At 40.6% G+C, this 15622-nt stretch overlaps 1 protein-coding gene across 9 annotated transcripts in view; it reads right to left on the reverse strand.

Moving 5' to 3' along the window:
• Window positions 1-15622, reverse strand: part of ARHGAP32 (Rho GTPase activating protein 32) — a 233127-nt gene that overhangs the window by 47881 nt on the left and 169624 nt on the right. For 5 of the 9 annotated variants that reach the window (XM_061592443.1, XM_061592442.1, XM_061592441.1 and 2 more), the window contains 2 exons: window positions 11977-12027; window positions 9443-9517 (listed from right to left, as the gene is read on the reverse strand). The exons of 2 other annotated variants lie outside the window; for them this stretch is intronic. In XM_061592443.1, the coding sequence (XP_061448427.1) occupies window positions 9443-9517; window positions 11977-12027 (126 nt within the window). Of the gene's footprint in view, window positions 1-2453; window positions 2744-9442; window positions 9518-11976; window positions 12028-15622 lie in introns of those variants that run through there. 2 more of the 9 variants (XM_061592444.1, XM_061592450.1) reach the window with 2 other exon arrangements.

Here is a 15622-nt window from a genome sequence, read left to right on the forward strand (position 1 = left end):
TAGGTGCTTGATGGAGCTGGTCTTTCAGCAGAGCTGCTGTTATGAGTTCTGCTTCCAATCTCTCCCACTGAGGCGGTCTGGCAGAATGGCCACTGTTATAAGTTTTTACTCAGCAATGGGCACTTTGGCAAGACTCACACCCAATCCCAAAGAAATCAGTACAAAAAGCACCAACTGACCAAAGGGATTAGTTTTGCCCTCGATTGGTGAGGACTATAACAGACTTGGGGTGAACTGCCACTTTGGAAGTCTGTGGAAAGTATAACAGGAGCGGCTAAAGGAATAGCTTCCAAGTCATTGGAGCGGACAATAGCGGAGTCCCCCATATATATATATATTATACTCATACACACATACACACACGGGGGGGGGGAGATTTGATTTTAAGTAGGTTTGGTGTCTTTTGCTTAATGTATCACCTATAAGAGGTGTATTTGCAATTATCACTATCGCTATCTAGTCATGACCATTATCTGAATAGTAATTTTAAGTTTTTACTTCCTCAGATGACTTAATGTGTTGGGAGACACAAGCAATTAAAAATGATCACTACTTGCATACTGTCTACAGGCTACATTTTGCCCTCTATCTAATCTAAGACATCTAAGATGGCAGAGGTCTTGACGGCTACAGCATCCGCTGTCTCTCGGCATTGCTTCTCCTGCTGCAGTTACAAGGGGGACGTTAGTCCCAAATTGCCGATACTACCTGGTGTTTATGCACTGTTACTTCGGCTTGAAGGAGCCACTGCCAGAGGGCTTGAAGCCAGCGGCCAACATTACCTTGGCCGTCTCCCCCAGGAGGGTGAGGAGGGGCGCCTGAAGGAGTCTGACACGACACCTGGGGCGAAGAGCCGCCTGCCACCCGCTGCACCATATGCAAGGTTGCCAGTCTGCCCGCCTGCCTGCAGTCGCCGCATCATGGAGCCTGGTGCAGATGGGTGGGGCCTTCTCCCACTGTGGGTTCTCTCCAGCCCCCAGTGCCCAGAGTTAGTCTGCCTCTGAACATGGAGTCTTCATATATCAACAGAGACTCTTAGCATCAATGCTAGAGTGACAAAAACTGTTTTCTTATGCTTTTGCATTAGAATGTTGTTATTAATATTGAAATGTTATGTTATTAATTTGATATGTTTTAATTGATTGATAGCTTGTTTTATGATTACTTTAAATGTGATAATGTTTAGGTAATCAACTGGAGTTATTGTTATGTTTTGAAATGATCTGAAATGATTGTTATGTTTTTTAATTGATTGCTATCGATGTTGTCATTTGCATTTTTGTAAGCCACTGAGCATATTCGTATGGAAAAGTGGTATATAAATTCAAGTAATAAAACAATATCTACTCATAATGTGATGAGCAGACAGATTTGTTGCACAATCAGTTTAAATATAAGCAAGCTATTATGCGGACAATGACAATTAGAACGGCTATAAGGAATGCCTCCATTCAATAATATTTTCTTTCCTTTCAATTTGTATTTCTTGGGAAATTACTACTGATCTGAAATATAGATATTTAATATTCAGGCACTCCCTTGTGTTTAGGCAGTCACTGATTTATATCTGACTCAACTGCTGACTCAACTGGAGCAAGAAAGCCTCTTGAACTGAGATTTTGAGAGTGGAGAATCAGAGAAGGCATGGGAGAATGAAGTGCTGAAGTTTCCCTTTTTGCGGGTTTTTTACCCTAAGCCATTAACCACACTTCACATGCATGTGTTAAAACAGTTTCCAGTGTCCATCACTTCTCTAGTGGTTTGCTATGAGCTCATGTCTACTCTAAAAGAAAGCTTTATTTTACCACTATGGAAAGTACACATGCTTAACAGAGACCCAAGGCCAGATATTTATAAAAGGCAAACAATTACCACAATCTCTATAATTGATATAGGTCAGGAGAAAGAATACTTCTAAATTTTGTTGGCTTAAGGAAGAAGCCTCAGAGCCGGGCAAATGGCTCCAGGGCACAGATCCAACAACTCCAACTGTTCTTCAAACAAGAAGAAAACTAGTTTGTCTAGATACAACAGTTATGGTTCCCGTCATTCTCTATTCTTGAGTAACAGGTTTTTATTTATTTATTTATTTCCCCATGTAGTAGCAAGAGGGGAAAATGATTGGGATCAGTATGTTCAAATGGCTGCTACCCATAAAACAAACCACTATTCTTCTGTAGTTTCTGAAGCTTGGCTGACCAGATCATGATGGCACACTATATTGTACTCCCTGGGGCAAATAAGAAAGCAACCTCTCCCAAGTGCCCTGTAACTATATATCATGGGAGAGGCAAACTTTTAATTTGTGCCTGCATCAGACAAATACCTCAAAGATTATACTACATCACTGTTAGCTAAAAGATACCTACCAAGAAATGAATTAAGAAAATGTACTGATATTTTTATCTTCTTCAAAAGAAAGACAACAAGGAAAACCAGCAGCATAGTCTTACCTTTGTCGTCCTCTGTTGCAGGCTGGGAATAAAAAGATCAGCCCCACTACCTGGTGAGACTAGAATATTGCCATACAAAGAAGGCGACGGAATTCTCTAATCAGCTCAGCACGGCATTCCAGCCTCAGAGGATTATAGCAGGCAGACTGAAAGGTCAGTTTGCACAGCAGAATTTCCCCACTGCAAACACCCACATGGAGCGATATTCCCTTTCAGTTCAGCTTTCCTCCTCCAGTTAAGATTCTCTGGCTGCCGCTCCTGGTTAGAAATGCATCTGGAGGTGAGCTCAGTTCCTCCCTGTGACTCTCTCTCAGGCTTTGCTTACGCTTTGCTTGCAATCCAGGAGGCTCCTCCCAAAGATCTCACCCTTGTGAAACAAGCTAGACCAGTCTAGCTCCACCCCACAGAGCCACTCCTCTGCTCAGGTAACTCTCAGACTCTAAGCAGCTAAGGATCTCTAGTCCTGCTACAGGTCTTTTTCCTCCCTGGAAAGCCCCATGTGGAGTAAGAACCTGCGAATGGGACAACATTTCTAGTCCAGCAATAAAACGACTGAATCAACAGGAAGGAGGAGGAGACAATTAAACAGGATGACTTATAACATATGGCAGCTCAAATTCACTGACCACACTAGAGAGTTGTACTGAAAGCATTTCTGTTCACATAATCTTGAGTGGGAGGGAGTCTAACAAAATTAACTGGATTGCTTTTTTACTTTCAAATGAAAGTTTTGGGATTCCAGCCATCCCTCTATAACTGACACAGAACATATATATTCTCTCTTCTCTGTCTCTCTGTGTACACAAACAAACAACTGAAGCACTAATAATGATAAGCAAGATTTTTTTAAAAATAACCTCAAATCGTTTTTGTGTCTTAATACCCCTCTGATTAAGCTACTTGGAAAATTGATTTAAGCAATGTTAACTAGCTTTGGGATGCCTGCTAAATAGGTCTGGTATATATAACTAGTTCAATTTTAAACTGATTTAAACAACACTAACACAGCCTTTCTGCTCAAAACAAATGGACACTGGAATTTCCTGGAGTCCCATGAAATAGTTCTCCAGCTGTTTGGATATGCTCATTGTAAACAGCAATGGTGCTTGGCAGACCACTCTGGCTAACCCCCCCCCAACACACATATGACTGTAATTACTGAGCTATGCCGAAATTTGCAGATGGTTAAAAGTGATGCTATTAAAATGGAACATTAACCTCATTTTATTAAGTTTGAAATAATATATCTACTATTATGACATATTCAGTAAGAATGATCTATTTTGCTTAAATTGTCTTAATTATATCAGCTTCTCCTAATGACCATCTGTATAACCTTTGCCATGGGCAACAATGTTTTTGCCTCTGTGCACATAGGCATTTATTAGCTCTATGTTGTAGGGCACTTGCAAGTCTGTAGCCAGCCATCTATGTAACTCTGAGCAGATTCAACAATTCTGTGGAGCCTTGACTGCTCACTTGGGCAGAATATTGCTATCATATTATACTGCTGCTGAAAGAATTGCACAGGATGCCAGTCAGCTATTGGCCTAGGTTCTAGATGCTAAGATTGGTGTACAAAGCCCTATATAGCTTGGAACCAGGGAACTAAAAGATCATGTTTTGTATGAACTAAAGCAGGCTTTGCCAACCTGGTGCCCTCCAGATATTTTGAAACAGAACTCCCATCAGCATGGCAGGCTGGTGAAGGCTGAGATCAGGGAGACCTAGATTCAGATCCCTCCTGCTGTGGAGCTTGGAGCCAAACTACAAGTTACAGTGTAATTCTATTTCTCAGTGCTTTGTTTAAAAGGAAACATATGGCAACTATAAACCACTTTTTCCCTGCTAGCCAATTCTCCACTTAACCCTTCTAGCCCCCTGCTTCCCTCTCCCATGTATTTCTCCTGCACTGGAAAAATGGATGGCAACGAAAGCATAAAATAACCGTCCCCTCCCTTCAAGATACCAGCATTCTACAGGTGCTTTTTCTTAAAAACACACATATATACAAACCAGATGGAACAAAATCATGCAGTTTCATGTAATGTGTGACTTATTTATTTATTACTATTTAGATTACATAGCTTGGCTGTCAGTACAATAGGGCCCCACTCATACAGTGGGTTATGTTCCGACCCCGTTGAAAAGCAGAACTCATTGAATAGAATGGCGCTTGACGCCCGAAAACCGCCATAAAAGCAGAACAAGCGCCGTCTGAGTGGGGCTGTAGTCTAATTGTATCTAACTGAGACCGCCGCATTAGCGAAGCGCCATAAAGGGGGCCCCTACTGTAATTAGCTCATAATCCACTATCTCTAGCTTACCTCATAGAGTTGTAAAGAAGTGGTTGGATCCAGACTTAGGTGTACTTACAGCAGACGTATTGAAACCAGAGTGTCTTAAAATTAGTCATGACTACCTTCCACTGATTTCAAGGGAGTCTGCTTCAAGCATGGCTAGGTCTGGACCCAACCCAAGACAAGACAAAATAAACCCATGTACACTTATGTTAATCCTTTTAATGGTTATTCATAAAAAAACCCTAGGCAAATATGTTATAGCAGTATATTGCTGCTATGTCCCAGATTCAAAAGGAATCAACATGAAATCCATAATACCCAGGAGCTTGGAAAAGTTACTTTTTTGAACTACAACTCCCATCAGCCCCAGCCAGCATGGCCACTGGATTGGGCTGATGGGAATTGTAGTTCAAAAAAAGTAACTTTTCCAAGCTGTGATAATACCTATATGTTTCTAAAGCACGCGACCTTAAATGTCAATTTACTAACTGCCCGGAAATAGGAGAGTTATCAAGTTACCAGTCGTCATTACAAAAATATTACCTTTGTACAAAATGATACATGCTACATGCTTGGGTAACTTGTGCACCAAATTGCAAAGTTTAGCAGGAGTAAATACCATCTGGAAAGGCTAAAAGTATTGAAAAATGCAAGCAGTCTAGATGATCACAGGAATAATTTAAAATTCCAGGTTAAAAGCTACAAGAGTGTTTTTATTTCACACTGAAAATGGGTGTGAAATATCCTTCTCGTAAATAAAACTGAACTTTTCCTCATTTAATGAGTGGGTATTTTGTTTTATCCAGGATGATCATCTGTGTTCATGAAATCTGTGATTTTAAGTACAACTCATTCAGTGTATAATGACAGAGCAATCTTAAATGAGGTGGTAGTGGGAATAAAACAACAATTTGAAACCAACTGGGGGAGGGGATTTACTACAAAAGTTCCAAGCTGGCTTAGTTCGTTATCCTAAATCTGGGACTCTTGCAGGAATAAAAAGGGCTTTGGTTTCAGCGGATCCAAGGCTGACTCTGCCCTGCCTCCACCTCCACCACCAAAATGCCTTGTTTCAGGGCCTAATGCTGGCTACTGTTAGCAAAAGAACCACCAGGGGTAAATCTACACTCACAGAATTATTGGCAAGCACAGCAGGGCTTCCACAGTGAGCATGCCCCTCTCCTGGCAGGGAGATACCTCTGTTCTAGTCCAAAACCCTCCAAATAACAGATCAGGAGTCAGGTTTGATCTGTTTGGCAAGTTTTTAAATCAACAAACTCCTAGTTGCATAGAATGGGAATGCAGTAACAGATTGTCCAGTTTTACTGTATAATATACATTCATGCCTCTCCTGGATCTGGCACTTAGACTTTATGAAAAGTCACCATTCTCCTCCAACCCTCCTAGGTAAGTCCTGATCCTAAAAGATGCCTTGGAGCCAAAGAAAATCTTAAATTAGTAAGGAATGTCTCACTCTTACTTTTATCCCTTGTGACTGGAGCTGTAATTGTGAAATATGCCTGTTTTTGCACAAAATTGATAATAAACCTTTGCTGTTGAACAAAAAAAGTATATGGAAGACATGTGCTCACATGCATATAAAAAAGGGAAGTTATGGGTCAATGTGTGCTTGTTTTTCGTTTTAAAAATATGGTTTCTAAATTATATTGCTCACTGGCCAGAAAAGCTATTAGGCACAACACAAATCTTGTAAATAAATAAGTTTCAAAATCACAATTCTTTGGATCATTAGATGAAAAGTGCAAAGAATGCTACAGTATGTGGAATGAAAAACTGAACTTGAACCTTAAAATTATTTCCCTTCATTTTCAGTCCTCTGGTGTGTGCTGGAAATGGGGGGGGGGAGGACTTTCAATATTTAAATTTGTTACACAAACGGTCAACATGTTTCTCAGCTGCCAGCATAAAATGCTGCCAAATCAAATTAAGTATGGTACATATTCAATTTGTAATCACTTCTCATTCAAATAAATGAGCATGACAGCAACAAATGAGGTTTAAGGAACCAATCTATGCGTCTTCTAAACACAAAAATCAACAGTTCTGAAATCTAAAAAGTGTGTGTATACAAAATGATGAATCAAGACTGGATTAAAATTGGGCACACTGAAATATATACACAGGTGCACAAAAGCCCACAGTTCTGCAAATACTGTTGGGTCTGTAAATAAATATTACTGTTTCTAGTTAGATATGTTTTTGTATGTACAAAACCCTACAAAGACTACCTTCATATAATGGAAGGGGAACCTCCTGCCTATGAACCTACCTTGGCTGGCATACCCAGTCCTTCAAATGGTCCATGGAGCCATTTTTTTTAAAAAAAACCTCACACACTTGCCACTCAGGTGATGTCTCTGGATGTCACCTGTTAATCACTCTGGTCAGTCCCATTCAAACTGCCAATTCCTTTTGCTGCTGCAGCTGTTGTATCCACGACACAGTTGTTTTCTGCATTTTGCTCAAGACACATTTGAAAAAGGTATGTGGTGTCAATTTCAGTGTGCAGCTTCACTGCCAACCCTGACAATAATATAAAGTTCACTTTTAGCACTAGAGGAGCTGCCAAAACTGGGGCTTGCACTCGACACTGACACAGGTTTGTCCAGTCTAAGTCCAGCATTCATATGTCACACTGGCTCTCCTTCTTGGGTTAAATCATCTTTTTACAAATTGTGGGGAATCGCAGAATGGTTTTGCACTGAGACTGGAATTATGTGGATTTTAATGCTGTTGCAAGTTCTATTATGCAATAGTCCAGTGCTACAATTAAGCAACTAGCTGCTCATCTGTGGTGAGTGGCTGAAAAGTAGTATTGTTGTGACAACATAGATAACATCCAGAAGTTCAGCAATGAGCTACAAGATTCAACACCAATGGCAGAAATTCAGCTTTCTACACCGACTCTTAATCATGGCAAGGGTGAAAGTAATGAAGCCTAGCTTCTGTTGAAATGAAAACAAACTCTAGACTGTATCTTCAAAGCATTGTTAAAGTAATTAATGAGCAAATGTGGAGAAAAAGGATATCAGCACCGCAGGCAATGCTGAAAAAAAGGTCTAAATGAATGCCTACAAGGCAGTTAACATGTGACAACTTACTTTTTAAAGAAATATGCCTATCAGTAAGTAGAGGTGGTGTATAAAAAGTTGTGTCATAGGTATTTTGGTCTTGTTAAAAATAATCTATTTAAATTTTACAGATCACACACACTGCAGTGTAATGACTCAACACATAGGATAATGTTCAAAAATATCTACAAGATAACGCATTTGGAGAACCATAATTTTAAAGCATAGTATTTGGAACTGGATTCATTTCTGTGCTCACCAAAAATATCTATATTGCTAAAGTCAGCCTGTCTCAACTTAATCTACTGAACTTGCCTATTGACTTTGCAACAAGGATTAACCTGGCCAAAATGTAAAGCACTTTACAAATCATAAAGTGATCTATTAATTGGAAGGAGGGGAGAGATAATAATGTAGGAGCACCCTCATTTACTATCTCAGTAACATAAAGCCAGCACATGGGGCTGGTGGGCATTGTAGTCCAAAACTTCTGGAGGGCACTAGGTTGGGAAAGGCTGGGTTAAATCCTCCCCTGCCCACTGCTGTATTAGGCCAAAGTTTTCAACTCCCTTCCACAGAGCATCACATGGCCAGAATTTACTTCAGATCCTTGGGATGCATAGCTTATATGGGTGGAGGGGTGCCATTGGGGTTCCTGCGCCATAGCCTGGTATGCTGACTTGCTCCCAAGCTTAGCAAAGAGAAGGGGCTGAGTGAATGCTGACTGGGAAATCTCTAACATTAAGTCATAAATGGATTCTGGCAATTAGAAGATAGACTGACGTACTTTTCTCATTTCACTTCAGACCTTGAATGGATCTCAGATTAATGGTGGTTATCTTACAAGAAAAATAAATGATGTCAAAATAAACACAAGGCTTCACATCCCTACAACTACCTTATATGTTTTTCACAGGCTTTATAAACAAACAGTATGAATTGCAAACCCCTCCAGCCCCAATGTGTCTTACTTAATGACTCTGAATGACTGTTTTAACGCAGGCAGCATTATCCAGTATACATTAGTCACGTAACTGTGTTTTGCTTATTTTTATTCCAATGCATCTTGCTCTTCATAAACTCTTGCAATGTAGTCATGACAACTATAGGACATCAGTTTCTAGTTATAGCTCTGCAGCTGTGTACATAATATGGTTATTAAAGCTGCTGCTAAACTATAGGATTTCAACAATATTTCTTCTCTCTCCTTTCCCCTCCTTTTTCATCTTCTCCTCAAATCTTGAGCCACGGTCCCCTGTGGCAGACAACATATCTACTTTGGTACATGTGCATACACATGTATATTTAAGGTTCATTAACAGAGGCACCCAATGTGTGGGCCTCATACAGCCTATGAACCCATTCCAGAAAAATCTTTAAGTGAACTCAATGAGACAAATATTCCATTACCACTCAGATATTAGGCTCTTTCCCCAACTTTTACAAAACAAATGTTTGGACATAACTAGAACTATATTCTATCTTCTAACATCAAATCTATATTGATTAATATGTACTATTGCTAGAACAGACAATGTTAGATTCTGGGTTAGTACACTTAAGAGAGACTATAGTTGACTATAATGCGCTCTACCTGAGCTCAGCTGGGATTGCTTCAGAGGCTCTGAAACACATGCTGAACCCGGCTTTACACTATCCATCTCCAAATCTGCATGTGGTTGTAGGGAAGTGGAGGGGGAATGAGGCAAGAAAGGACAAACAATAAAATTTTAAAATGCTTGTCAACGGCAACTTGATTTGCAAGATAGTAATAATCAGAAGCACTTTAAACCTCTGTGGCTTATTTTAAATTCCAGAATGGAACTGGTTTACAATTTTTCTACAGATGTGCATATAAAACAGAAATGTGACCCTTGGGTCAGAACTTACTATCAACAGCAAATGCCACTGGATTATCAAAACTGATTCTGATTAACATATACTAGGATTTTTCTTTATAGGAAAAATGTTTCCAACTTTTAAAATTGCTTAGATATAAGAAATGCACTGATAGTTGATTGGTTAAGATGCATTCATTCCTGTGGTCAAAAGGAACCTTTAACGCTGTAGAGAATGAGTGCACTCAAATGTGACATGATGGGTTAACATGTAAGGCCTGCCAAGGCCTTAAAACAATCTACAGAATTCCACAATTTCAATAGAACTTTTGATCTAGTGTTACTAAGAATAATCTGCTGAACTAAAAGAGAACCACTAGATGCTCAAATATGACAGCTATGACACAGGTTACACACCCAACATGAGTTGTGGCACAGTATGTCCACTTTGTTGCACAAATAGATTTTGCATGCCTGATGCTATGATGTCAAAGAGTGGCAACCACACAAATCCCAAACTTGTGATCATAGTCACAGATCTGAGATATATGGTTGTCAAAAATACATTTATTTCATAAGCAAAATCACAATGTTTAAACTGTTATGCTGTAGTATTACAATTGTGTCTGTGTTGGAAGTGCTTTTTAAGATTTTTTTTTTTAAATTTTAAAAAATGTTTTTGAAAATGTTTTGTTTTAACATTTTAAAGTGTTTTTGTTTGCTGCCCTGGGCTCCTACTGGGAGGAAGGGCAGGATATTATATAATATAATAATAATAATAATAATAATAATAATAATCCTATAATCTCCTGGACACTTCCTTCAAGCAAAGTGACTTACAACATCTGTGATTTTGAGATGGCAGAGTTGTTATCCACTGAGGCATAGTAAGAAAGCCATATAGGTGGAAGGATTTAGGCTTTACATTTTTTCCATGACGCAATTGTGTTAATGGAGGACTAGACCACTCTTCTCCTCTTTCACCACAATTAGGAATTTCAAGAAAGCCCATTCAGCTGACTAGCATATTCAGTTTGCTAAAGAGATCTGGTTGACACTCACTAGCACTGAGGACAGCCGCTGAGAGGGAGGGAATGGGGTGTGCATGGGTACATACACGTAAACCTCAATATCACAACACAGATCCACCTTGTGCCTCCTTGCTTTATGCTTTCTTGTTATAATTTTGGAGTACAACCCAGCTTAGTTATAATTACCAGTAGTGACAGAAGAAAGGGGCTCTCCTACTCTATAGTTCTGCTGAAAACATGAGCACTTTGCCAATCTTCCTGTGATATTTCCTCTTTGTGACTGTGATCCTTAAAAAGGACTGGTGGAGGTTGCAAAGCCCAGTTTCTTTGCCCATGTAGTTTAATTTAAAACTGCATGGTCAAAGGAAAGCACTTCACCTCGTGATCAACAAGTGGCTGGGGTTAAAATGGCTTGCAGAAGTTGTGGGAGGTCAGGATTATAGGAGGCCAGATCCAGCCAGATCCCTCCATTATAGGATAAAGATTATGGACTTCCACTATTGCTACCTCCTATAATCATGAAGAAAGTAATTTAAAATATAAACACTATAAAGCTGTTTTCCTACACAGTACTTCACAAAAATATATTATTTTTAATATGATATATATGGACTATGTTTTTGCTGAATACATAACCCCTCTAACAGCAGAAATTAAGCTGTGAAGATCACCATAAAACATGCCGATGAAATTCTCTACCACCATCATCGCACCATTTTAGCTGCATGTGCAATCAATCATTAATTCTGGAGAAATGCTGAAAGAGTTGCTTTCACTCTCCATTATGAAGATCAGAAAACAAAATAAAAAAAAATCTTATTGCAGAATACACTAAACAGTTACCTAGTTTAGTAGTGATGTAGCCTAATTTTTTTAAAAAAATCCTTCAGCAGATGTACAGGAAAGTGTTGCCATTTTCTAAAGCGTACATCTTTAAGATCACAAATATCTGATTTTGAGACATCTCTTCACAAATACTGATTGCATACAGTAGGTTAGGTAAAGTCCAACCGAAATTACAGCTAACTATCCCTAAAATCTGAGATTTGTTCTGAAAGTTAAGACAAAAAGCAATGATTCCTTTCCTTCCCACTCCACCCTGCATCTATTTTACACTTCAAAATATTAAAGGCAATCTGTGAATAAATAAAAAAGCAATAAATCCCACTCTGACTTCTTTACACATCTCCCACCAGATAAAGATTTAGCTGAATACTACAAAGGACGATGAGATAGAAAAGAAATAAATGGAAACATACAAGGGGGGAAGTAGCTCCAGGACGCTGGACGGGCTCCATGGGCAGGGGAGACTGGGAAAGTACAATTCAAAGAAAAGAAATTATTAACATGAGCAGCCATTGTAAAAAAAACCAACAAGACATTTTCATGTTAAAAGATTGAAAGGGTTCACACACCATTCTTTGTAATCCTCTCAAGAGTTAGGCACTGAATACGGATCTAATTCTGCATGTTTTGGGCACTTTTGCAGTTGTTCTCAGTTGTCTAAATCCTTTCTAAAATCAATAGGACTTCATGTGGTTCAAGACTAAACGTGGATTTGGGATGGGTCAACAAAATTCATGCATATTCGGACATATCCATTGTAAATGAAATAATTAAATGATGGAATGGTCAGCTACATATCATCACAACTCCAAGTGCAACATTTCTACACAAAGAGATCCACAATGCTAAACATTCAAAAAGATCCCAGCATTTATAAACAAGTTTAACCATCTGTCGACTTGTGTCTTTCCCCCACCAAACCAGATTTAATGAAACTGACGCCAACACCGCTGCTTTTATTTGTTGCTGTTTGTGCATTTCTTCCTTGAGACACTGCCGGGGGGGGGGGAACTATGAAGCATTACCATTTAAGTTACTGTCACATGGCTTGAGAAAACCATAAACTGGGTATGATAGATCAATGTAATCTGTGGGATTACAAACTTGCATGAGACCTCCCTTTCCAAGGCAAAGTGGCACAGCTGATAGTGGCTGGACAGCTTCAAGAGCTTCTGGAGGAAACAAATTATCTAGACCTGTTCTGATTTGACTTCCAGGTGGAGTTCAGGACTGGAACTGTCTTGGTTTCCTTTCTGGTTGATAGCCTTCATCCGGAGGAGGTCAGGGGAAGTAAAACCCTCTTGATTATACTATACTTCTCTGCAGTTCTTGATACCATTAACTATGGCATTCTTCTGGACTGAATGCACATGATGGGAGTAGAGTCCCCGTGTTACAATAGTACTGATTCTACCTTACCAGGAGGTTACAACAATGGTGTTTTGTAATTAATTTAAAAAGCATGCTTTTAATTAATTCATAACGGTTTATATTGCAATATTGTTTTATTGTAGTGTAAACAACTTTTAAAGCGCCCATTAAAATGCAGATGATATATTTTAAAATAACTTAAAAATGCACAAAACATAGACATTTTACCCTCAAATGAATGTTAGTAACAATTCCAAATCCAGAAACAATTACCTACTAAATTTTACTCATTTTAGAGCACATTTAATGACCATGACAATGTCAATAAAAACCTCATACAACTTGTCCAGCCTCTGAACTTGCTTCAGAGTAATACCCAAAACATTCGAGTAAAAAAAGGGTCTCAAGGATTTCACAGGAGCTTCTTTTAGAACCAATACCTTACATAGGGACAGGACAAAAAAATCATGTAAGGTGACAGAAGCGTTTAATTTCAATGTGTTCATCAAGAGGTGACAATACAAAGCATCCTGCAAGAGAGAACCCCCATCTGTGTATTTTGAATCTCTCTTGCTTTTTTATTATTTGTCTGTTTGCAAAGGAAGGCATGTACATGTTCACTGGTTTTTAGGAATGAAAACAGATGTGCAGAATTATGTAGTGACAGGTGATCACAGTGAGCAAGGAAGAAAACTAGAGGTTTTAATTCTAGCCTGGTGCCCTGCACCACTACCCCTTCCCAACTAAATGCTGTAAGGACTGGGACCCCCTGCCTGGCCCTGAATCCAAAGAGAGGCTGCATTCAATGTTGCAGCCTCTTGCATCAGCTCCTGGCTGGGTCAAGGGACATAAAAGCCCGCAGCCCTTTGGGTCCATGGGAACTGCTGCAGCATTGGGGGACTGGAGAAGACCTACCCTGGGAGTGAGTACTAGAGCATTTGGGTACTTGCCAGGGATCTTAGCTGTCTCAAGAGCCAGCAACCCAGGGGAGCAAGCAAGTGCTGTAAGGCCTGGGACCACTTGCCTGCGCCTAAATCCAGAGAGAGGTTGCATTCAATTTTGCAGCCTCTTGCATCAGCTCCCGGCTGGGTCAGGGGGCATAAAAGCCCAGCAAACTTTGGGCAATGGGTCTCCTGGTGGCAGGGTCATCACTGAAGGGGAGACACCAAAGGAAGTTGTCTCTTGGGGAGCCCCAAGGGTAATGGCGCTACCCCCTTCTACTTTTTTTAAAACAATCTAGAGGAGATTGGTTGTAGGGAGGATGTAAAGCACATGTATGGTTCCTGCACAGGATGAGAGCCTGTACAGTAAACTGTATATGAGAGAGTTACCAGATGTCTTCAAAAAATAAGAATCTGCAACTGGCAAAAGGCTGCCCCCTCTCCAGGTGTGAGATGGGGGGGAGGTAGATGTGTCCTGTGTGAAAGATGTTGGGTAGTGTAGTCCTAGTAATACTGTTCCCAATTCTCTCCGAAGTGTACAGGGATAACTGTTCTGATAGGCTGTGCTGGTGGGCTGCTGTTGTTTATATCATGTGTTTAGGAGGAGTCTTGGGAAGGAAGGACATGGGTGATGCAACCCCAATTTCAGTGATCATGGGTAGAGGGAGGTATAGCCATGGGGAAGCAATGGGCTACCATGGAAGACAAGGTCAAAGCTATCTATGCCTGTTTCTCGCTCCTATTCTTCCCATGGTTCCCATGGGTTCTTGGTTGCTCATGTGCTGTGCTCACTGGCCTGTTTCATGCCAAATCAGGATACAATAAAACCACACTAATCCATGATGAGGGTGCCAATTTGGTGTTCATTACTGAGACCTGGGTGGATGAGCTGGGAGGAGTTGACCTTATCCAGCTTTGTCCACCTGGATAACTCAGTGCAACACCAGCACAGGCTGCAGGGACGGGGAGGGGTTGCTGTAGTCTACAGAACTTCTGTCTCTGTCTCTAGCAAGCCACTCTGTCTTGGAGCTGACTGTGAGGGCCTGCACCTGGTGTCGGGACAAAAAGACAGTAAAATAGGATTGCTACTGGTGTACAAACACCCTGCTTGCCCAGCAGCTTCTCTGACTAAGCTGGCAGAGGCTGTCTCATCTGTGGTACTGGAGGAGCCCAGAACAATAGTCCTGGGTGATTTCAATGCCCATGCTGAGGCTGCCTCTAGGGTTCCAGCTCGGGACTTAATGGCCTCCATGACGATCATGGGACTGTCTCAAGTTGTCACCAGTCCAACACATAGGGCAGGGCACACCCTCAATTTGGTTTTTGCTCCAGATGGAAGAAAAGGTGTTCTGGAGATGGGGGTGGTGGATGTCACCCCATTGTTGTGGTGAGACCACTTCCTGGTGAAGTTTAGACTCATGGCTCCAATTCTCCCCTGCAGGGGTGGTGGACAGATTAAGGACTAATGTAATACACTGGGTTCCTGACTGCCCTGGAGGAGTTTCCAGTAGATAGAGCAGGTGACCCTGTTAAAACCCTTGTTATGATGTGGAACAACAAGATGCTGGGAGACAGCTACAGTACAAGTGGCAAAAGATGTGCTGTGAGGCTGATCGGGCACAACTAAAACATCATAACCGTGCCTACTGTGTGGCGGTGAGGGCGGCCCACTTCTCTGCTTTCATAGCATCCTCAAATAGCCGTCCAGTGGAGCCTTCTCTTTTTCTCAGGGGTCTGCTGACATCAA

Source organism: Rhineura floridana, chromosome 12 (genome assembly GCF_030035675.1).
Source record: "Rhineura floridana isolate rRhiFlo1 chromosome 12, rRhiFlo1.hap2, whole genome shotgun sequence".
NCBI classification, from domain to species: Eukaryota; Metazoa; Chordata; class Lepidosauria; order Squamata; family Rhineuridae; genus Rhineura; species Rhineura floridana.